Source organism: Hetaerina americana, unplaced genomic scaffold (assembly GCF_022747635.1).
Source record: "Hetaerina americana unplaced genomic scaffold, ioHetAmer1.1.p SCAF_29, whole genome shotgun sequence".
Taxonomy (NCBI): domain Eukaryota; kingdom Metazoa; phylum Arthropoda; class Insecta; order Odonata; family Calopterygidae; genus Hetaerina; species Hetaerina americana.
The window spans coordinates 4793586-4818390 of NW_027286863.1; the positions used below are offsets into that span (position 1 = coordinate 4793586).

The 24805-nt window shown below is 39.1% G+C and overlaps 1 protein-coding gene across 3 annotated transcripts in view; it reads right to left on the bottom strand.

The window, feature by feature from the left end:
* The window catches only part of LOC139689926 (uncharacterized), a 39114-nt gene extending 19119 nt beyond the window's left edge, over nucleotides 1-19995 (bottom strand). For 2 of the 3 annotated variants that reach the window (XM_071587058.1, XM_071587060.1), the window contains exons 1-4: nucleotides 19809-19995; nucleotides 5934-6239; nucleotides 837-1023; nucleotides 254-385 (exon numbers count right to left, since the gene is read on the bottom strand). In XM_071587058.1, the coding sequence (XP_071443159.1) occupies nucleotides 254-385; nucleotides 837-1023; nucleotides 5934-6239; nucleotides 19809-19811 (628 nt within the window). In that variant the 5' untranslated portion in view covers nucleotides 19812-19995. The remainder of the gene's footprint in view (nucleotides 1-253; nucleotides 386-836; nucleotides 1024-5933; nucleotides 6240-19808) is intronic. The other variant, XM_071587059.1, reaches the window with a different exon arrangement.
* Between the last annotated feature and the right edge of the window lie 4810 nt (nucleotides 19996-24805).

Sequence of the window (24805 nt, forward strand, 5' to 3'; positions counted from 1 at the left end):
CCTGGTCAAGCGTAAGTTAAAAACACAGCCTCCAGAGGAGAAAGTTATATCTCAGGCATCACGTCAATTTGGATATAATTCACTCCCTACGTGAATGACATTAACAGTATCCGAGTAACGAATTGTGGACTCCATGTTGGGCATTTATGCGCGCTAAAAAGTCAACATTTAGAAATAGAAATAATCCGAAGAAATTCACCCATCTGAGACTACACCTATTACGGCGAGAGATTCAGGTTTTCAAGTAACTTACTTAGCTGAGGAAGAGGAGACGAGCTATGATCTACTACAACTGATCGAGTAGTCTTTGAGGATACTAGTGTTATAGGAACAACTCCTGCCTCTTCCCGCGCAGCCAATGATTCTGAAGACGGGACGCTTAGGTCTGTGAATACGAAAAAAACAATTGTTCATAAAGTTATATATAATAATTCATGGAAAGGTGCCAGGATATCAATTCATAGAGTATTTGCCCAGTGGAAAAGGAAAGACTTTCGAGACTACAGCGTTAACGCAAAAGCATCGGCCAACTTGAATGAAATCACGTAGGAGATTAATGCGTGGAACAAAAGCAGTAAAGGTGGCATTATTGATAAAAGCAATCATAGACTCTGATTATTGACTGATAAGCATATTAGAAATTACATTAACGGATTCGAGTAAACAACCATTATTGATAATGGTAAAACGCAAAAGCCATTAAGCCCAAAGCGTCGGTCAGTGGATGGAAGTCGATTTCTCGAGACGGAATTCATTCTGACGATTTTATTTAAAAATTAATATAATCATCATGCACAAGGAAAGTTGATTAGTTAAAAATAAATTGCCACGCAGACCTTTGATCGCAGGGCATATTTGCTTCCCATTGAGACTAATTGTTTTCACATTGGGCGGCTCTTCGTCGGTCTCATTGTATTTTATAAAGAAACGGACTGCAAAGTTTTCCCCTGGTAAAATCTTCATTTTGTCATCACTTATTGTGAAGTAGATTTTATCATCCGTGAAGACTTCACCCAGCCATGTCTGAAAATTAGAAGAAATTTATTGATTAGAATATTAGCATTCCGAGTTTTTTATTGCAACATTTTATTATGAGATTTTTTAAAATAACTATATGAGTCGAGCAATAGTACTTGAGAAACCGTTATGGTTACTGTACAAATATGACTTATTATTAAAACTACTGCTATCTGATAGCGAACCACTATTTCTTTACTATTTAGTGTCACCACGGAAATATATCTAAATATAAACAGCGTTTCGTTTAGATAGCACTGACGCGTATTTTTGGAAAAATAAATGTATAATCTATGCGCGGAGGATACCACTAAGCTATCTAAAATATCATACATTACTTTAATTGTAATAACCATTTATGAAATATTATTTTGCGTATTTTTTTAATTGATTTAGTATATTGTACGAGTACTTTGCTTGACTCCAGGGGATATATTATTTGTTTTTACAATTTTGAGTATTGGGAGAATCGCTAAACTTGGAAAAAGGCTGCACTTCAATTAGTTATTAGAAATCAAATATAAGTCTGGAGAGATTATTTTATTATTTTACTTGGAAAAGAATGTCACGAAGTGAAGTACTGAAATAAGAATTGAGGTTTGAATTTATTTCTGACCTCTTTACCCCTGCCCTCTGAAAAGGACATATTCCTTTGGTAACGATAACGCATTTATTATATAAATTTTATCGGGTACCTTAGAACATGCTGAGGGCAATCGAGGACTTGGGTACCGTTTATCAACAAAATACTGCCGATGATATTGCAGATATTAGGATAGCACAGCCGGAAAGATAGCCTATAAAAGGTGTCCAAAACACGCGTGTTAGTTGAAACACCACCAGGAGTATTAACAGTTTCTGATATTTTTTTGCCGTCAGTGCGTGATTACTGAGTTTGAATGAATTATCACGGATGGGCAGCGTTCCATATTTCATAAAATAACTTACTAAGCAACACTAATCACGATTGATATGACGAGTTCAAATCTAAGTTATTTGAATGCTGAAATTCTAAGAGCCCAGGAATTTGTTAAGAGGATTCAACCCTGCACTCAAAGATTCCCGTCAGATAAACTTATTTAAAGAACTCAACATGACTTAATGATAAATATTGTTCATTTTTTATCAATGGGAATATTTTGTATAAAGTTTTGATCCTTTTAAGAGCAGAATTTGAAATCCAAGATTATTAATGATTAGCAAACACCAACAGGCAAATTTTCCACACAAATCAAGATATTTATTCACATATATATTCGGAAACACCAATTTTCAAACCTTTTTTGGTAGAATTCCCTAATACAGAACTATACGCCGAATTATTTTAGCAAAAAGAATCTGAAAATGAAGGCAAAAATCGCTCCTTACTATTGACACGCCTAAGGCACTTGTCGAAGCCATATGTCAGGGTCACTTCGATTGGGCAACGTCGGTCAGGGTCGAGTCGACGCGCGCCCGGGCCATTATTATCTACCCTAGAAGAATATACTACAGCATCTTTCTGCACACATAAGGGTGCTGTAGTACATTATCCTAGGATAAAATTAGGCTTCTAAGTTCGGAACGGATAAAAATATTAAAATTTGGTTTTTGGAGATTTGGGGGCATTTATTTCGTAGATTTTTAAAATTTTCTTTCAAGTATACGGAACATACATGTTCCTCAGCATATGTATATTATGCCGTCACATTTATTTTAATTCCTGCAGTTTCGTTGTTTTCCTTTGCATTTACAATTGCCGCAGGATAAATTTGTATTCAAATTATTAGATTAAATTAGTTCTAATAATTAATCTACGAAAATAGAAATGTCAGTTTTCTCCTGTGAGTTTCAAAATTTGGGCAAAGTTTCCAAAGTCTATGATGCTGCACCTGCGCCTTTAGCTTGTTGCTTTTCTTCCATGGACGTGTTGGGCATGTCTGGTTCAATTCAATTTGCTGTTAACTCATTATTCAATATATATAGTATTTACGTAGTCTAGAACGCCGAGGAAAGAATTTTATGCGCCAGAACATTGAAAAGAGGTATATTTCGTACCCATGTTTAGTTTTTTCAAAAAGGGATATTTTAGAACTGTAATACTGTAAATGTAGTTGAAATGGATTTACGCCCGAATACGCGTCCTCGCCATGACGGTGGTCCGCAATAGGAGTATCACGAGTCGTGGAGTATAGATTATGGAACCCGTTAATTTATAGGAACTAAATTATGAGCGAGCTACGTTAACATAGCAAGACTCGATTATACCAGCTAAACACACAAAACATGTCATTTTGGTCATTTTGCAGTTCTCAATTAACTATATCCATATTCTCTCCTGTGGAAGGCATCTATAAGCACGCATCTTTTTTCTTTGTTCCCCGTTGGTCCGTGCGACCCTTGGGATCCGAATTAGTCACTCTTGGCTTGTCCGCAAGTATGTCCCCAGGGGGCGAATCACTAGAGTTGACTAAACACCCTCACCCGAGGCAGGATACGAACCCGAGCTCATTGGTTAGGTGGCGAGCGCGGCCAATCACACAACTCGCCTTCCCGGGTTGACAATGTTCTAATCTCTTCCGCCTACCCACATGAGCAAATTGTACTTTTTTGAAGATATTGGCGATTTTTTTGGCAATTCCTTAGGTTCTTACAGACAGTTGGATAAATCTTGCTTCACTTAGCTTTTTTAAACAGTCAATTAAAGTGTGGAAAGATATTACAAACATGAGAAAGTTCGAAATCTTTTTATTTATCAGCTCAACACGTGTATCCGCGTTTAAACGCCACGATCACATGTGTTGTCATTTCACAACGCGGGCAGGACATGTAAGACTAGTGTGAGGGGGGAGAGATGAGGGCTATGGGGCGCAAAGGCAGGAGATGGGGGTGAAGAGGGGCGGTGGGGGGCGCTGTGGCTGAGAGAGGACGGTTACAAAATAGGCGATAGCAGGGTGTGACACGAGGGAAGGGAGGGGGTAAGGAAAAGATGGTGGGTGGGCCGAGTGGGAGACGGAGGGTGGGGAAGGAGGGAAAACCACCGGCATTAGTCGGGGCTTTAGGAAGGCTGCGCACATTTACGACGGAGAAGGAGGGCTCTGCGACACCATCTTCATTTCTCCTAGAATGACGACAAGTATTGGGAAGTGGAGTATTGCAAATGTGAAATTGGAGCGGAGGTTGGATTCGCAAAGATGTTTTACGAAATGGGAAGAGGGATGTTGGCGGGTGAAAGCGTGCCAGTTCTTAAACCCTGGTACAGAAATTACGTCCAGTCGTTGCGCAATGCGCTGCATTGCAGTATCCCTCCCACATTTGACTTTAAACGCCCCTAAGGATGAGGAGGGGTCCAAATGGCCGAGGGTGTTTTGCCGGAGAAAGAAAAGCTTTGAAATTTAAAAAAATGCATTTGCATATCTTTAAATAAAAACAATGTAAAATTTTATTAATGTTAAGTCGTTATGTGATGACTTTTTACCAGATTACGGCTTCTGCAGTCTACTTTAAGTCACATAAACTTTATAAAAGAAAAATAAACCAAATGAATCATCGGTTTTCTGGATTTGCGATTTTAAGAACAAACAAAAGCTAGAATGGTTTATTAAATATGAAAAAAAGTTTTACTAAAATTTGTCTCTGTATTATTCGATAAATCATCGATTAAATGTCTGTCCTAATGTCGTAATCAAAACCTTTAAAAAACTAAAAATTATCTAAAAACTGTTTGGAGGAATGAATATCAAACCCAGTTAACCTATACGGTCCACCGCAACATATTATCAAACACAACCATTAAAAAAGTCACTACCCTAGCCTCCAAATGCCAGAAGCCAGAATCAACGTAGAATCTTGCGTTAAATTAAGTCTGGAAAACGTAATCTCGCACAAAAGACAAAAATTAAATTCTCCGCCAGGCGCATCAAGATGACATCGACATAAATACCCCGCGATCCACCAAAATGGCGTGTGGCAGGGGGTGCAAGCAAAATCAAGTGGGAATGGTGAAAGACAAGGGGGTAAAATATGGAAGAGAAAGAGAAAATGGAAAAATATTCAACAAAAAATGATCAAATAACGTGCAAATTTGTATACAAGCAGGAGGAAGACTTAATTCAAAACAAGGGCCAACTTACCCTAAAAACCAGTTACTTGTTATGAAAAAATGGGAATAAAAATGAACCAAAACCACCCACACGACAGGTTTCAAACATAACAAGACGGCATGCAGAACCGAAAATTAAGAAGGGGAAACTCCACAATCACATAATGGACATACGACTCATGGTCCCCGCTGCCAAAGACACAGACAGGTAGGGAATGCGACGCACCGCAGCAGACAGACAGTGGAGGCGCCCGACCCTTCCCACAGAAAGAGACAAGGGCGATAGAGATAGATAAACATCTTTATTCGGGCCATGTTGAGACCATAAAGTCCCTTCTTCCATGCAACGCTTTAGGGGATGGAAGGAGGAGCTTGTAAACAACAATGCGGGGCGAGCAATACTGCAATAAGCACCTTTTTTATGTAACGGCAGCCCCATGCGTTCATGTGGGAAGGGATTTGTCAACAACATACACGAGATTAGAGAAAGTATATGAATGACCTGCAGCCAGATAGCCGCGCTGTCACGTGCTAGGCCCGGTAATTTTGAATCTACTCTTAAAATTGTGATCACACCTTTACAAAAAAGAGGCCATGAAAGTAAATTACTATTTACTGGATAGCCTGCTCATATGTGACGAGTCACTATTCAAATCGTGAGGACTTTTACTGAAAGATAAATGAAAGACAGCATTGCTCCTAAAGGAATTGCGGGAACAAATATGCAGTGAGAGTAAAAATGACGATGGAATGTAAGAGAAGAGGCGGAAGGGACACGTATCGAGAGAAAATGAAATCTCCGGCTGAAACAAAATGACAATGACAGAATACTCACGCCAAGAAGTAAGGCACGCTTGTCGAGACGAATGCTCAAGTCAATCCCGTCAATGGCCTCATCCGGAGTGAGGGAGATCACTCCGTACCATCGACTGGTCTTCCTGTTGTCCTTGATGCTCAGCAGCACGTCCGGGCAGGGCGATGTGATTCGGGGGCCAGCTGACGACGGGCCATCTCCCACGCCCCACCCCCCGCGGTGCCCCGCGATTGCCGACGGTTCATCGCCATAGCTGGCCGAAGCGATCTCCCGCAGATGCACGGAGGAGATCGTGGCCAGCAGCAGCACCAAGAGCTCCCTCACCATCTGGAAAACGGGCATACCGCATGAAGAAGGAGAGATGACCCTTATCGAAGGAAAAGACTTCGGTTTCCATTAGAGATTTCACTAATCAAGACCCAAATTTGCTACTTCTGCTGGTGCACATTGTAACATTACTTACTTTTATACACGGTCGTCAATCAGTCCATAGACTACAGTTTTGATAGGGGTGGGCTCATAATCAAATTGGCAGTTTGATTTAAATAATAATAGTTCTCCGTAAAATGTAATTTCTCATTTCAAGTCCAATGTACATATATTCCACCAAATGATACCCAATACCAGTAAGTTTTAAAATATGCCTTTGTTTCAAATAGAGCTGATTTGGCTCCTTCCGGGAATGTTTAGTAATAACATAACGCGATGCGTGTGGCAATATTTATTCATAATTTTTTATGCAACACATTATCCTTTCTCAAAAACTCCAGTAAAATGTATCGGCGACAAGCTTGATGGAAAAAGGGGCCCAAGAGGGGACCACAAGAATCGGTTCAAATTCAACAACGGTGCAATAGCTATTCATAGCAGTAAACATGAATAATTTTGTACTGTACCACTTGAAAATAGTTTTTAATGCTATTTCACTCATTATAAATGGACTGCTTAGATTAAAATGTATTAAACACCTTAATAGTTACCAAAGTATTCTCGAAGTATAATCTATCCTGTGCTATCGTCTTGGAGGTCTGAAATTGCCTCACCTCCAAGCGACCTCAATTGCCCACTCCCCCCTCGCACCGCTATTACTCTCACTCCTCTAGCATCGTTATTTTTAGGTTTCCTGCCTCGTGACAAATCCTTAAATATTCATGATCCGTCTGCTCCGCACACACCCATCGCTAACTCATTCGCTTTGTCCTCCATGTTTTGTGATACCCGATGTCTTTGCCTTTGTTCGATTCCCTTTGCTCATTCGCACCCTTGCGTACACCGCACATTTCCCAATGAAGGGATCCTTTTATTGGTCGACCATTCCGTTTCTAGATCTGCTTTCCCACAATCGCTCGGACTACACCCTTCAGTCACTCAGTTCAATTCACCGCTCCACCACACATATCCTGATTCCACTGTAACCTCCGGATTTGACCTACCTATCCACCATCCACCGCCACCAGATCCGACCCTTCTGCCTCCGCGATCCATTGCTTTCGGTTCACTTTCCCCCGACGCCTCCAAATACACATTTCCACAGCACTGAATACATCCAATTCAGTATTACATCTTTTTTAGTGAGACAACTCAATAAAGAGACAGCATCATAAATCGATTAACGAGGCTGACCAAGGTTTCCTGGTCACTGCTTCCGAGTTTGGGCCGCTGGCCTCAATTTTCGTTGGTGATATTTCAACAACGTGATAAAACTTAATTATAATGTTAATTTAATCAATACTTGATATGGATATTTAAAACTCGAATTATCTGATGCATCGGAGTCAAGGACTATCGAAATGAAATGCGTGGAATTTGACCTATAATAAAGGTATTGTAAGAGCATTCGTTAAAGCATGTTAATCGCTTTATATGCACGGCTTTTTGACCAGTTAATAAATAAGAATTGTTACTTTTGATGGATCCTGAAATTAAATATTGAAGATAAGAAATATTTTTATTTAGATGAATATTAACTATAATTTTATTAACTGAAGATAACACAGTGAATTATACATACATTTTACCGGCATTAATATCCTTTTAATACTACAAACAGTTGCATATTTCTCCTCGTTCATTTTTTCCCAATATTTTTACTCTCTGGTTCTCGAAGAGGTAGTGGAAATGAAATTGGTCCTCCTTCCAACCCGTTCGTTACTTATTTTCGATTTTTATTCCCTTGACCTTCATGCTGATCTTTTCCTCGGCTGTACCACAAGGAGATCAACAACGTCACCAAGTACGCCTTCCTCTGACTCGGATCTAAAAGCCCTTGAGACAGTTGAAATTTGGAAACATTTAAAAGCAACCGGTTTCTTTCAATCCGCTATACTCTTGCCGCAGAACTGCGAAATATCGAAAGCCAAGTCACAACGTCAAAATTTATTACTTCACTGGTCCATAGGCCATGTGTAAGAATTCCCAAAACGCAGGTCTCAGATAAAAGCATTCACATATAGGTATATTTTGTAACCTCAGCAGAGTGGGAATGAATAAATGCATTACCTTTCGATCTTATCCATATTTCATTGCGACTGATAATTTTAAAACGAATACTCTTATCGCTAAATTACCTCGCGTCGTTATTTTTCCTTTTAAACCACGGGGATCATTTTATTTTCCTGTTCATGTTAAAAATAATGCATTCGCGGTAAAAATATAGGTGAAGGCAAGGAACGAAGGCACTCTTTATGCAGATAAAAAAACACCGAGAAGGGACCAGTCGCATGTTTGTATAACGATGTCAACTCGAGTTAAAGTTGCTGCGATAAAACTTTTTTTAGCATAAAATTATCGAAACATCGATTATCGTCATCGAGTAAGCCAGGTGTAGGACGTAGAGGAGGCAGCGACACGTGTCGTTGTCACTTGCTGTGATGAAATTTTGAGAAGCAGTTTCCTTGTAACACGGAAAATTACGCCACCTAAGTGACTCCAGGGGAGGACGCCTAACGGACCTCTCTCCTCCGTCCAGGCAGGAAGGAATATATGCAGCATTCCACATAAACAGTTTACGGGATCCCCCCCCGCTGCTGCTGCTATTCAATTTTGCATAATGTTCCAAATGTGGGACGAGGGACGCCGACACGTGAGAATGGCGATAGGATTTCACAGGGGCTAAATGCCCCTCGAAGTGGATGGATTTGGTTTCTTTGTGCTTCGGTCGCCTACTCCTGCTCGTCTGTCCCTGGAATACCTATCCAGAAGCTACCTACATTGCCTTTTGCCTTCTCACCATGGTTCTCGGGGTCTGAATCACCAGAGCTTATATCCCACGCTACCCGCGCTGGGCTGGAACACGCGGTTTTCGGATAATTGGGCGGACTACCCATCGGGAAAATCCCGAACTTCTCGGCGTTCGCCTTGGGTGTTGGCCGACTTTAAAATAACGACCATGCCACAATGAAAGGATATTTCTGCGAAGCCTGCGACTTTTAATTAAGATTTCCGTTCCAAGTCACCATAACCTCAAAGAAGATGTTAATGTGACGCATATGCGTGGGAGTCTGCTGGGGTATCCTTTGAGTCAAGGCCTCGAGAATCACCAGGCTTGCCATTTTTGATTCTGGTATTGTCGGAATGAAACAAAATAAATACGCCCATGGTAAATCTTATGAAAATCCCATTAATCGGAGAAGAGTTGCATGAGGGGCGTGCCCGGGTGTGTTTTAATACGGTTTTTCAATGGTCTATTTCAGATTCATCACACTGAACATCTCTCTGTTTCAAGAATGAATGAAGAAACGACGTAATTTCCTCAAATGAAGCTATTGTCCCTAATTTAAGTAAATATAAATTAACATAAAATGCAGTAGGATCTCTCACTGATACACTCGGATTCTTATAGGAATTTCCTAAAGTTACGCAAGTCTTTTGAAGGTTGAGAGGAAGAGTGTGTCCTTTCATTGCGTTTCCCTACAAAGAGGTTTAAGGATGAGCCTTATGTAATGCCTATTATTGATTTGTTTGTGAAAATAGCATTTCAATTAAGATTAATCACCAAAGAACCCAATGTTCAAATGCTCACTGATGAAAATTCAAAATTACGTTATCATTTATCATCCTGCTAAGAGAGAGCATACTATTTTTATTTCCCTGAATGTAACCACTAAATGAAAAAACCAAAATAAAAACTCAACACGTTTTCATTCATTGTAGGGATGTTGTGCTATTAGTTAAAGTATGTATTTGAAGTAATCGGTGGAAAATCGTATTTAGAGGAAACCAGTTTCTTCAAACCTAGATGTGCTTTTTTAAGGTGCCTGTTTTTTAATATTAACCTATAGTGTCCCTAGTGACGTGAGAAAAAAGTTGACTTTAAAACAAGGGTATCTTACGGAGACTTACAAAAAGGGGTAGGGATAAAAAACGGAAATGGCCGAAGGTAATTGAAGGAGAGCTCCCGCAGAGCAATTTGTTTCATTGAATGTTCCGTTAGCTCTGGAAGCGCATATAGTACTGGAAGCACTCTGAAATTTTTTGGGCTTTTAGAACTCGAATCTTTCAAGTCATCAGGGCACGGGACGCTGAGTACGTGGGTCACTCAAGACCGCCCATTGTCATCACCAGACGGTGACTAATACCACGGTGACACATCCCACCATATCTGGTATCATCCGGACGGGTGACAATTTTTACGAATTGTTTAATCCTATTTTTGGAATCATTAATTCATTACTTTTGAATGTTTTTCCATTCGGAGTCCTTAATTCAACCTTGATTCATAAACTCCCTCGGGCCCCCTCCCTTGCAGTTCCCTCAACTTTAATTCGTTGAGTATCCAGCATTCAACTTTTTCCGTTATTCCGCAACAATTTAACTACAGTGCAGACATCAGAAATATCTTTGATCGCATTATGTGTGTGTATATATATATATATATATATATATATATATATATATATACATATATATGTGTGTGTGTGTGTATGAAAAATATATATGTGTGTGTATATATATATATATATATATATATATATATATATATATATATATATATATATATATATATATATATATATATATATATATATATTGCCATCCATTGGCTTGCTTGCCTCTTTTCCATTAGTGCCCCATAAATGTACCCATAGGAACTAAATTATAAAGATTTTTCATCTAAAATATTATTTTGCTTGCTAGTTGAATACACAAGTAAGCCACATAAATTATCTTACAAGAAGGTAAATTTCTCAAGTTATTCATGGGAAAATCGGATGCAACAAACATGCATCTTGACATGTGTATATGCTTCCAATTATTTTACCTATTTCATTAGCTAACTCAACCCTTACTCGCCGTGAGGCATTTCAAAGACTCCTAGTTTTTATTCCAGTTTTCTTTTATCTATTCAAATTTCTCATATACTGCGCCATATTTTATCATGCAGTATTATTTTAATTCCCTCTTCATGCGAGAAGAGAAGTAACGTTTTCATTTGTCACCATTGGGAACAATAACACGTCGTTCAATTGACCTTCCACTCCAATTGAGAACCTGTACAGCACGCGCATCACGGAGTATTAGTACCGATATTTGGTTGCATGTCCATAGAATTAATGTATCTTTGGCAGATTACTCGTATTTCGTTCAAACCTTTGTTTTAGCGTAAATTGTTCCGCATGACATAGAATAGCCTTTTGAGAAAAATGTTGTGCCTTACACTGTGTTTTTTTATCAATTTATATATACTAGGTACACTTGGAGCTACAGATGATTTTTACTGTAGGTGATCTCGAGTAAAATCTACGCCTCTATTAAATACTCGCTTTAGTATTTTTTATTTGGTTAAGCGACAGCTAGCTCAAGGTTCTATGCGTATTGCATATTTCCATCTGGCACTTCCTTAAAGATGCATTCTTAGTTTGTAATTTACCGCAAAACATATTATCTAACGCATTTCCTCTTTTAGTAGCGCTAGGATTACAGTGCTAATGTTGGGGATAACTCACTCACTACGCATAAAAAAGGGGTTAACTGCCTGATTAAGGATATCGGAAGATGTACGTAATGATTTGTTATTACAGGTGAGAAGTAAATCGGGGTTATCAATAGTTAAGGTCTGCTGAGACGAATTTCTGGTGAATGACATCTACAGCAAACCCCGCAAGCCACCCCGAGGTAGTGCGGCGGGAGGTGTTGGGGCACCAGACAGGCTTGCACTCGCAATGGCCTCGCAATCACATACGAATATACATTTTGTCATAAACAAAAACTCAATCAGATACACATCTACATAGATATATGCCTACATCAGGTAATGGTGGCTGTGCTTGTCTAAATAATTGAATTTTGCATTTTAAATAAAAATATTCGGCTGCGCGAGTTCACTTTTGTTAGCGTTGAGTACTGTTCGAGGAAAGAAAGATAAATTGAATGTACCTATGACGGTGTCTATCTATCTGTTTCTGATTTAATCCAGGAGGCTTATTTCCACCGATATACTTTGCCGCCATTATAGTTCCATAGTGTCCCTAGGAAACTTTAGGCATCCTGTGCCGTACCAAAAGACAGTGTTGCTTACTCTCCTCCTGAATCATGGGGCTCCCATCCTTCACGTGATTCCTCCAAACATCTACTACTCTGGATTTCTTATCATATCAATGCTTTAAAAATCTAGAGGATTTTCTCTGAAACTTTTACAAATAACGTTTAATTAACGTACTCTCCCATGGATCCCAAATACTTACCGTGTATTCCAAATGTAGCATAACAAAAGCGAAGTAACAACTCTTTATTACATTTTCCTAAAACATATTAATGAAATCAGTTGAAACTGAAAACTAGTCGAAAAAATGTGTATCTCTTAAGATTCATCCATAAATCCTTTTGATAAGTGCCCCTCATCAAATGTAAATGCAGGTGTTACACCCCAGGGTTTGACCTGCTCTGAGTAATTTTATTTCGATCCCATCTTTTTTAAATTGTGTCTCGTTCCACTTTTATTTTATTCTAAACTTCCGTAACTGTTCATTTTTTAGTTTAATTCTAACCACATTCCTTGACCCACTCCAATAGCTGGTCTAAGCTGGATCTGAAAAAAATAAATAAGGCCCTTCTGTTTCCTTATCGCACTCGTTGGTGCATATCATTCTCTAGGCATCCAAGAGACGATCCTTTATATATTCGATGTTTTCAGGCTTACCTTAGGGAGATCCATTATCACTGAAGTAACAACAAGAAAGTATCCCTCCACTCAATTTTATTCGGTACAACTAGTTTCGACGCATCGGCGTCATCATCAGGATCTGGGGATGCGTCAAAACTAGTTGTACCGAATAAAATTGAGTGGAGGGATACCCTGGTAATTTTTCCTTCAGAGACAACCCTTGACTCGTGGTGTTACGTTCTCGCAATTCCTTATAGGGTAAGGGAAGCTTCGTTAAAATACATCGCATTGCCTTAAAGGTTCCTTTGGCCCAATCTCCGTAGCGTACTCTTCCAGTCTAAGTTTGGTAATCTCTATTTGATTGACCAACATCCACAATCTTGCCTGCGCCCAATTGACTTCATCCACTCGACATTTTTATGTATACTACCTTGATCAAAAATTTCCCGGAATTTATTCAGAAAATTAAAAATACAAGTTTATTCATCTAAATCTATATTGTCCCCTTCAAAGTAATCCCCATCGACTGCAACACACTTATGCCAGCGCTTGATCCAATCCTCGAAACATTTTTTATATTCGGTTTTCGGTATGTCCATCAGTGCTTCCTGCGATTTTTCCATTACTTCCTCTCGGCTGCTAAAACGCGTTCCCCGTAATGGTTTTTTAACTCGATTGAACAGAAAGAAGTCACAGGGAGCCAAATCAGGTGAATTCGGTGGCTGTTGGTTGGTATTTGTTGCATTTTTCGTCAAAAAATTACGAATAATGATAGCACTGTGAGACGGTGCGTTATCATGGTGCAAAATCCACGAGTTTTCTGCCCACATTTCTGGTCTCTTTCGGCGAATTGCTTCACGCAAACGTCTCATAACGCCCAAATAATACTCTTTGTTTACTGTCTGGCCTTCTGGCAAAAATTCATGATGCACTACACCGTTGTAATCCATGAAAACCGTCAGCATTGCCTTCTTTTTTGACTGAAAACGACGTGGTTTTTTTGGTCTCGGCTCATTTGGTGAACGCCATTCACTTGCCTGATGTCTGGATTGCGTGTCGTACTCATAAACCCACGTCTCGTCTCCAGTAATGATCCTTTTGATGAATGTGGGATCGGATTCAGCCTCGCAAATCATGTCTTTTGCGACGTCAACACGGTCTCTTTTTTGCATGAAATTGAGGTCTTTTGGCACCAACTTTGCTGCTACACGACGGAAACCCAAATCATTAACCACAATGTCTTGGGCGGATCCATAGGCAATGTTCAAGTCCTCCGCTATTTCTCTGATGGTTAATTTGCGGTTATTGACCAACATTTCTTTTACTTTATCAATTTTTTCACCGACTTTCGATGTCGATGGTCTGCCACTGCGTTCATCATCTTCGATTGACTCACGACCACTTCTGAACCGCTCGTGCCACTGGTAAACGACCGTTTTTTTTAGAGAATCGTTGCCGAAACACTTTTCCAACATTTCCAACGTCCGTGCGCCACTAAATCCGTTTTTTACGCAAAATTTAATACAAGTTCGTTGTTGCAAATTTAAATCCATTTCTGCAATTGTAAAAAATCGCCAACACACACAGAGATAGATGTACTCTTGGCTACGTAACTTTTGCAAATGTCAAGTTATGACACTAAGATTTAAAGGGAATATCAACAACAGATGTACCAATTTAACAAAAAAAACAGAACTCAAATCGGAACGATGGGAGCGCCACACGGTGGTTATTCCGGTGAATTTTTGATCAAGGTAGTATACAATCCTGCATGGCTTGAATCTTCCAAATAATCCTCCTCCCGTCTCAATCAGCCTTTTCACTCGAAACCAGTCCCCACACCACCTTTCATGAAACTATTCAACCTCAATATTGGCACTTTGCTTCGATGATGATGTCATAACACACAGAAACTTGATAGAAAATTAAAACGCTGAGATAATTCAGTCACTGTTTGCTGTTGAATCTCCAAAAATCATCGCTCCAAGGGAAGCTTCTTTATATAGCATAGAAAACGAATTTAATAAAGGTTAAGTTTGTGTGATCTCGGTTACTCTGTTGAAAACAAAAAGACCTCCAAAAATGCTTTACGTCTGCTTTTTGAATGCGTTGTAGTGCAGCGAATACGGTAGACACAAATTAGCTAACTATTGTATAAACATAAATATTTTATTTTAAATCTGCCTCGCAAAAACTTTCAATTAAAAATGATTCGCACAAACTTTCATTAAAAAAGAACTCCCACAAGCTTTAGTCTCCAGCTCCCAACTACGAATCTTTTACTATTTTTTTTTCTTTTTGATCGATTGATGATTTTCACTAAAGAATATTGTCATTTCACTCTCTCCAATTCACCTATTTGACTATCTTGGCCTTTAACACCTTTACCACTATAAGTGTTCACTTTCGTCATCCCGTCTTCCATGGCGTACGTGTATAAGATACATCGGTATATCTGATTGATGGATTCCCGGCTTCAAATAGCTTGATAAATTATCCAGTGAATATTTTATTCTGCAAAACCGGTAAGCGCACACTCCACTCCCATCTTCACTTTCGGCGATGATCGAAGAGGATGTCGGTAAATGTTGAGCTCTTCTTATTGCAGAAGCTCGCCAGTCTCTCTCCTTGGCATTTGGCCTTTCCCCCCCACACCACACTGCACGTTGCCTACTTCCACCTCAGTATCCAACCCGCTAAGAAATTCTGACGCCGTGTCCAGAGCTCCCTGCAAGGGCACACATACACCATCATATCTCTCCTCTCTCTTGCTGGCTCGCCTATCTTTCCCGCCTCGGCCGAGTGTCATCCTAATGATTGCATAATGCCCTTAGCGTGGCTACATTCGGGAGAATTCTATTTCATTCGATCATCATTGGGGACGACATTGGCGCACGTGACTGATGAACTGGCTTCCGACGCCGCACATCCGGATTATGAAGGTGCGTTTACACCGATATCCCCCTTGGGTGCCCTATGGAAAACACTTCTGGTGCAGTGCTCCGTCCTTCCGAAGGGAACTGTGTTGACCCCTTGGCCTTTCCTAAAGAGCATGATGGCCGGCTTTTCCCGTCCTTCCCCCTTCGACCTGAAATCCTGCCGACTCCCTTATTTCCCACATATGACTCATTGTGAAAACGACCTTTTTCTCTGTCGCCGGGAGAAATTCACAATCCAGTAATAATTTAGTTACAAATAAATATATACGAATGTATACACAAATTCAAGTACAAAAACCCGCCAAATTGCCAGCACATATTCATTTACATGGAAATAGATACGTATAAGCAAAAGGGATAAGTGCTCGTCTTTTATAAATGTTCCTAGCCCTTTTTCTATCTATTTCGATGTGAATGAACATATATATATAAACATATATATATATATATATATATATATATATATATATATATATATATATATATATAATGTGGGACGGCACAATAGAACACAAATAGAATAGCAACATTTGAAAGGACACTCATACGGTAAATTGTTCGAGATTTCGGCCCTCTAAGAGGCCTTCTTCAAGTGAGACTGCTTGGACTGCTTTATATATATTTTTATATATTATTATTATTAGGTAATCTACCGGTTAACGTAGGTTTTTGGATGGACACATCTCCTAAATAAATATTCTGTGACTCCTAGCAAAACACAACATCCTACTCTACATCAGGTCCCTCTTCATGATGGACAGTATAGATATGAGTATGAGTGGCCTGAAAAGTTTCCGTCTCAGAAAATTTCAAAAAAATGTCTTGTACCTTTGTTAGGTCGGAAACTTTTCAGACCACCCTCGTACACCTGTATTAGTTCATATACGAATATATATGCAAGCTAATAAATAGTTAATTTAAACATAATTATGAAATGCAAACGTATATGTACCTACTCGGTTATTTTTTTCTTTCTTCATACCTTGGAAAACTCAAGTGCTAAAAACGTTTGCTTCCCTTCACATGCGGATTAGTCTTAATTCACCGCCCTTTTTTAAATGCACTGCCTTCAACTGAGGTAGTAACACTTCCAATATTTTTCACTCAGAAATTTAATTCGAGTACCCTTTTACGTTATCATGCTAATTGGAACGCAATATGCATTAATAAAAGGATGCATGGAAAAGAGAAAGAGTTACACCGTGGATTTCCCTTGCCTTCCATGTTGCAGCACCGGAACATATTACACGGACTGCATTCTGTGCACAGTTGTGACACATCTACGGGTGAAAGTGCTCTCTTAAATGGTCCCGGGATAGAAATCACGCGTGGGATCATTTCCCCATCCTTCCCACGGCCTTTCAGCCATTAATGAAGCGAAACAAAAATTCATCATATATCACCCGGCATGTGCTTCGTGCAATGCAACCAAAGGAAAATCGTTGGAAGTTCTGCCTGGAACCCCGCGGGTAGCAGTCACGCGTTTTACTCAGCAATTCAACACGGTTTATAAAACAAGTATCCGCAAATAGCTTCCAATGATTCACCCTTTACCGGTGAGGTTTCATCGTCTATCTCTCCTCTCCCTGACCTCTTCGGATACCTTATTCACCGCTTTTCTTCGCTCTTCATGCACTTTCCATTGTATTGACGCGACCTTGAGGACGGGGGAAAGTTCTGGGAGCCACCGCATTTCAATGCGCTCATTCATCAAGCGAGAGGTGCGGGAGAGCACTAAAATAAAGAAGATAGTCTTTTGTGACCTGCAAATTAAGAAAGTTTTTGTGTACGTGAATTAACTTTTTCAGACAAATAAGAAGACTTATGCAGTAACATTTCTCCAGAGGGAAAAAAATCAAGAGCGAAAGTTATCAGGAGTGTGATCGTTTTCCGTACAAAACATAGCTACTGACTACTAATTGCTTCCTGTTCTACACCGTTGCGAACATAATGAATGGGAAAAAACACCTAACAGTTCCCAATGAATAAGCAAGCTTACTGGTTGAAGAGTCTGCCAACGCGTGCGACGACCAAGGTTCTCCCTTTAAGTTATAATTAAGTCTTCAAATGAAAGATTATGGAAATGGAATTTTCTTAAATGGTGGCAAAAACGAGAAACAATAAAACAAAAGGAGAAAATATTCAAGGAAAAACCAGTATATTCAAAACTGTAAGATAAAAATATGTCCTTCCATTAGGCTACACTGAGATAGTCATCAACCGCGAAGTTGAATGATGGCTTAGGAAGGAACTCACCTTGTACAAAGTTCAACTGAAACATACATTCGATGAATGTGGGGTTTTACTTTCACTATGATGTTTATAGCTTCCCATATATCTCCCTCTCAGAATACACACAGCTTAGTCATTGACTTTGAAGATTGAGTGAATGGTTTTTACCTTTCAAACTCTCTCCGATCGGTATGTAAACGAAGAGTCGAAGTATAGACGTCAATTTAACGGATTCAATGAATTTTCGTAAACTATATTAGTTTACCGCCCTCGCATCTGCACTAGTAAAATTATTTTGTGAGAATGTGTGGGCATATATATTGTGAACCCCGACTTGCACCTTCTACACATCAATTTACTCAAACATTTCGTTAATTTTACGCATTTATTATATTGCAAAATTATTCATGTGGCTTCGCTAATATTTTAGTATACATGCATTCTGTATATTCTTATATACTCTGTAATTAAATATTGTGCTAGTTTTTTCCTTAGCTACTCCGTCATTAAGCTCACAGCGCACCATCCGTGTCATGCGGAGGTAACCATTACGAGACAATTAATCAACTGCAGCCGAAGTTTGATTCGAACCCACAAGTCCAACAGACCTCGCGAGATGCCTAATGCTGACATAGCTACGTATGTTAAAAAATAATATTGGGAAATGAACAACTTAGTATTTTTAGATTTATCGAATCTTGAAAAAACTTATTTGATCAATGCGTAATTCTAAAAGTTCCTTTCACATGATAACCCCAGTTCTCCTATTAAGTGCTGGAGACCTCAACGCTCGAATGATTCGACAACTTCCGAGAAGGCCCAGCATACATACATTCGATGTCCTGTCAACACACAGCCGCTACGCAACAGACGATAGCCCAGCGATATGCTGGACTGTCACTTTCAATTAATGTTACTTGTAAGTCATTTTGTACCGAAAGGAAATGGAAGAAATCATCAAATCCCCAAGAAAATGGGTAAAACAACGCCGAAATGCAACCACATTTCATGGAATTATTTTAATATATAAAGACTTTGCTTGTATCTATTGCGAGTGAGTAAGTAATTAGCTGTGTGTAAAATGAACAGTCAGTCCGAGGGTGCAAAGGCTTTGACAACACCCTTCCACTCTTACTTCCGATTAGAATATTTGCCGAGCTAAAACTTTTGTGACAGAACTTTTTTGGCTAATCAGGCAACCTTTTATCTTTTCGTCGATGAGAAACACGCCGATTGAAGCTTAAACTACGCACTCTTGTTTTCTTTTAAAGAAATTAAAATGAATTACTATCAATCAAAAATATAGGTTTCTTTTTTAATTAAATATATCATGAGTAGAAACGCAACAAAAATTGTTATCAAAATCCGTTCTAAAAGTTTAATTTGTACAAATATAAATTTAACGTTAATTATATATGAGGGACGGTGAAATAGAACAAAGCACTGGAAAAAATTAATGGTGGTTCAGAAAGAAAGAAACTAAAATGAAGCCGAATGCCGGAAACTGACGGTAAAAGATATGAATGAAGAGTACAGCTGCAGTCAAACAATCAAAGAAATTCACTGTCTGTCGATGTTAGATTTGGCAAACTAAGCACCACTAAATGAATAGTAAAAACTTACCATGCGATGTTTTAGCTTTCAGCCATCCACCAGTGGAATTCCTGAAAGGCCCGTCGTCGATGAGTAGGTCACGTTTTTTAGCCGAACGCAGGGCTGAGGATGCCCGTTGCCTTCATGCGCAACCTTCCGCGCGGTAGAGCAGCCGACAACCGAAAACCCAGCGCCTAACTGAAGCTCTTGAGGACGACGAGAGAGTGTCAACGCAGCCGGCAAGCAGCGGCGAGCGGCTGCCTTATCTCGGCCAGGAGCCAAATGGTTGGGTAAAGAGGGGTGCGAGGATTGGATTGGTGGATCCCGTTCGGCCCACGATTTGGCATTTGAAAGCGGCGCTCTGGCGTCGTCTCGTCCTTCAAAGCGCGAGACGAGCGCCGCCGCGCGAGGAAGAGGCAAACCGGTTCTCTCACTAAATCCCACGGAGGAGAACCCTCCCGCGCGCTCGGCAACTCTCTTCCCCTCCCCTCTCATTACCGACCCTTTGCCATTGTTGAAAATGCTGGGGAACAGCGACCCCACCGCGCTCCCACAGGCTTTTCGATCATCGCGGCGGTGGAGTAGGAACCAAGAAACATGCGTTAACTCGCTTTCGAAAAATCTCCTTTTATTCACTCCTGACACAGTTTTCGTCGATTAACTCGTTAGAGAGGACTCTCTCCCCTCCAAATCTCGAGCTTTTGTCATTTTTGCTGTGCCTAGAATGTGGTGGGGAGGTCTCCTCTTGAGTCCCCGCGTCCTTCCGGGGTCAAATCTATTTTTATTTAGGTCTCCTAGGCTCGATAAATAATTAAACCTATCGATGTCATAGGGTTGGTTTATTCCTCTTGGATGTTTCGGAATGGTCATGCTAAAAGTTTTATGCATAACGGCTCAAAATGAATGAATCCATATGGTTTTTTTTCTATCAACAAAATGGCCAGAGAAACTTTGATAAAAGTATGATCGGTGAATATAAGATTACAAATGTTAGTGATCATTTGCGATCGGCTTTTGGAGGAAGAGGAAAGTCATGAGAAGAAATTTTTCTGCGGTGTCCAAATTAAAGGTCTTTTTAATTTGCTATCAATTAGAGAGATAAGAATTGTAACCCCTTGGATCCAGCTTCCAAGCGCTTAGATTTTATAGTTGCCGAATCGCAAGAAATTAATTCTTGTGAAAGTGCGTTTGTTGATTGAAATGTTTACTATAAACTTCTAAAGTTGTGCTCTTCTGTCGCACAAAAGTAGCTCCCATGATTAAAATGTTAATACAACTCAAAAAAATACATTTGTGACTCTTTAGCTAGAAGTTTTATTTTTTAATTGGATTGAGGCCTGGCATGCTAACAAAACTAATCTTATTTATATTCAAGAAAGTAGCAGCTTTTCATGATGGCTACAACCAGTGTCAGATTTCCACTCTTGATTCATATTCGATTAAAAGAGTAACTGCCTACTCAACAGAATAATACAAGTGAAACCATTTAGCGGACTCAGCTCCGAGCTATTGATTGAAAATTAAGGTCTCGGCGCCCTTATGTAGGCATCAAACAATTTTTCAGGCTAAAACTTAAAATAATTCAGAGAGAAGCAATGAGAAAAACTTAAGAAAAAAAATAATAAAGCATATAATTCATCAGTAGGGTGGCAGCTTTTTTTATTAATACTTTATGCAGTAACACTATTTTTGAAGCATTCTGCCGGAATACTCGACGTAAGGTAAGGGTGGAAATGGAATATTTTCAATGGCCAGTAAACATTCTGGAGTTTAACAGATTTTTTTAACACTGTCCTTTTGGTTACTATTTGGGTGTCACTTAAAAAAATCACTTCCATTCAAGCTCTCACTCAATACCACGGTAGGTTAAATAACAGAAAATTCGGTGGCTTTATTCATTTAACTAGGCAAGATTATGATTTTGCCTAAAGGTTATTACACTCATTCGTAAAGTCATGACTTCGGCCAACCTACTCACTCATATCCACTGGATGAACCTGACTTGGATTAAAGTTGCAAGAAGGCAAGGGTGGCTCGCAAAAGATATTATCTCGGTACCTGCAGAAGCCGGACCAACCAGAGTCATAAATAAAGCAAAAAGCATTTACTATTATTCTTATAAATTAAATTAATTAAAAGCCATTTGCAGTTGTCTTTTTAGCCCGGACGACCTTAATTTCTCTGGTACTTCTTTGTGAGAAGTTTAACACGGGAATTTTTTTCCCAATGTTGTCACAGAGGTGAAATATCATTGCGTGATAGTTTTATCGTACGAGGAGTATCGAAGAGTAAGCATCGAAATTCGCAAAGGTACTCGATAAATTTACCTCGCGCCAACTGTGAAATGAATCTCAAAGAGGTAAAATGATGGCGCAGATATTAAAAGCATTGCGAGTGGAACAGATGTTAATTATCCGTGAACTAATTGTTAAAATAATGGCTCCAGATAAAAGGGTTATTATGGAGAGCAAGGGTCAGTGTTTTAATCTTAAGTTGGCTCACCACAAGCCAATACTTTTCGTCTTTAAGTTTTATTTCCCTCACCCCCTGACAGCTTTTCTGCTTTACGTCCTTCTTAATTTGTCTTATGTTCTCATTTCTTGGTCCTCCTAGCGGAATGTTTTTCTCAATTTTCCCTTTTATTACGCCTCCAATTTGAATAATTAAATACATTTACGTTTTATAATACTAAATAATTAAAAAATATAAAACTAGTAATTCTCATTTACTCACCTCTTAACATAGAAATGTATCCAGCCACACTGAGAGTTCAAATGAAACCCTTTCACAAGTAGTGTTTGGAAAAGCATAAAAATATCCCGAATTTTCCAGCGTTTACATACATTTTCGATCTAATTTTATGAAATACATGCGGTGGTTGAAGCACTTAAAATGTATCTTTGCCGCAGGAGAAATTACTGCTACGGTCGAACACGACCTTGTTTATTTCACGGTCACCTGGGTGTGGCTTTTTCCGATATCTGTGGTTGAAGAACATCATTGTTACCACCTTTGAAATGAAATATCTCTCTGAAGGAGACCAAAATTTATGACATTAAATGATTACTTAAATATTGTCAATTCTGAGAAAACGATTGATTCCACTGTAATTTTAAATCTTGACATGTGAGCTATTTTCCAAGAATTATTTAATTTTAGAAGAGCCGACCTTCTACCGTGATATACGCCATTTCGCGCGCATAAGTTCTCCCGCTTCATGGAACAAGATGAGGAGTCTTGGAAGTAAAGGTGATCCACGTCGAATGACAATTTTTACGCTACAATGTGAATGGAATGGACTGGTCGTTGGTCAGCGGAACACCTACTGCAATTTTGAAACTGACGGGAAAAAACTACAGTGACGCACATTGCCTGCTTTCACGGGGTTTTAGGGTCCAGTTATGATGAAATAATTCAAAGTATAGCTTCATGATAAATATCCCTCAAATCTTACGTTTATGTCTTTGGTCTGAACCCTCGCATAACCAGTTCGCTCTGGCCACAGCTGGATTTTTCGGGGTACTAGCTCAATATCCACATGAAAAGTAGGCACATATTATCGGTTTTCTTTATTCCCAACGTAAGATGAAGTTAATTAATAAAAGCAAGATAATAATTGGTTTTTGTCCACATTTAATCCTCCAAATAGTTCGACAACGACTAGCGTATGAATATTTTCCTCTTTAATTGTCCCAGGAGGAGCTAACTGCTGATGGGTAACCTTCCATTGTATCATTTTTTTCACATAAATAAAGCTCTGTATTCACATATACATAGATTACTATGCATTTATTTGTGTAGGTCTTATATGGAATAAAATTTTAAACATATAACAATATGAACAGAAAGTCGTTTCACAAGAACATAAATATATACCCGAAGTACCATGAAATACTTTAAAGTAAAGTACTGTATGTCCTTTTTTGTTCAGTCTAGTATTAATGAAATTGGGGGGGCATGGTATTCAAATGGGTTACATTTAGAGGCTACAGGTTTGATTCTCGGTGCTCTTAGACACCCCTAGCTATGTCATTTACTATCAGATACTAGATCTTCCTGGGTATCATTAAGTGGTATATGAAAACTTGGAGCATTCTAATATAAATATAAAGCATGTACTATCCTTTAAGCTGACTTGCCTCCCTGTTTCCCCAATCACTGAATCATGCATTTAGGACAGAAATATTTACTAATCTCCAACATGAAATCATGTGGAGAATATTTTACAATCAAACCTTTTGAGGTCATTAATATCGGTCACATGAAATATGGCAAGAATAGAAGTTAGAGGGCCTATGGTGCACACCCATGGATCTCAGAGTTGCAACTTCATGAAACCAGCAAAACCATTTTGTCAGTTCACTGACAACCCTAGAAGTACTTGCATCATTAGTTTGGTTTAATGCAGGAGAGAATCCAATGGGGAGCCGTACCCTGTCCTTGGGTAGTATTTTATTATGTCAAATTTTACATGATTATTTTGAACTACTTTTGTAGAAAGAGAGGTTACAGCATTATTTTCGGTCATTTGTTTTGAATGCCCCCCCCCCTTTTAGCGTTATCCTACTCATATATCTGCTCCTGTATAATAAACACCAAAATATCCATGTCAGCTCGATTGGAGATCTCCCTTGATTATCCCTACAAAGATCATGGCTTATTTTATAATGAATATATTTCAAATGCATTTTGTACTTTAACATTATGAATAAATAAAATCATAAGTGATATTTTGCTACTTATATTGTGTTTCCTGATTGAATGAGTTGCATCTGCATGTAGTGACTTATGTCTAGACAGTAGTAATTCATAAGTACCAATTAAATGACGGCTAATTGCTGACAGCTTAAGGCTATCAAGAGCATGAGATCCTGCATCAGCTAAAAAAAACTATTAATGAACAGTGCAAGAAACCAGTGTCTAAAACAACTTTGCACCATCCCACCCAATTGTTTACTTTAAAGGCTTTGATCAACTCGGTCATGCCAATCTATGCTGAACTATAACCAAATAGGTCAACAGAAAGC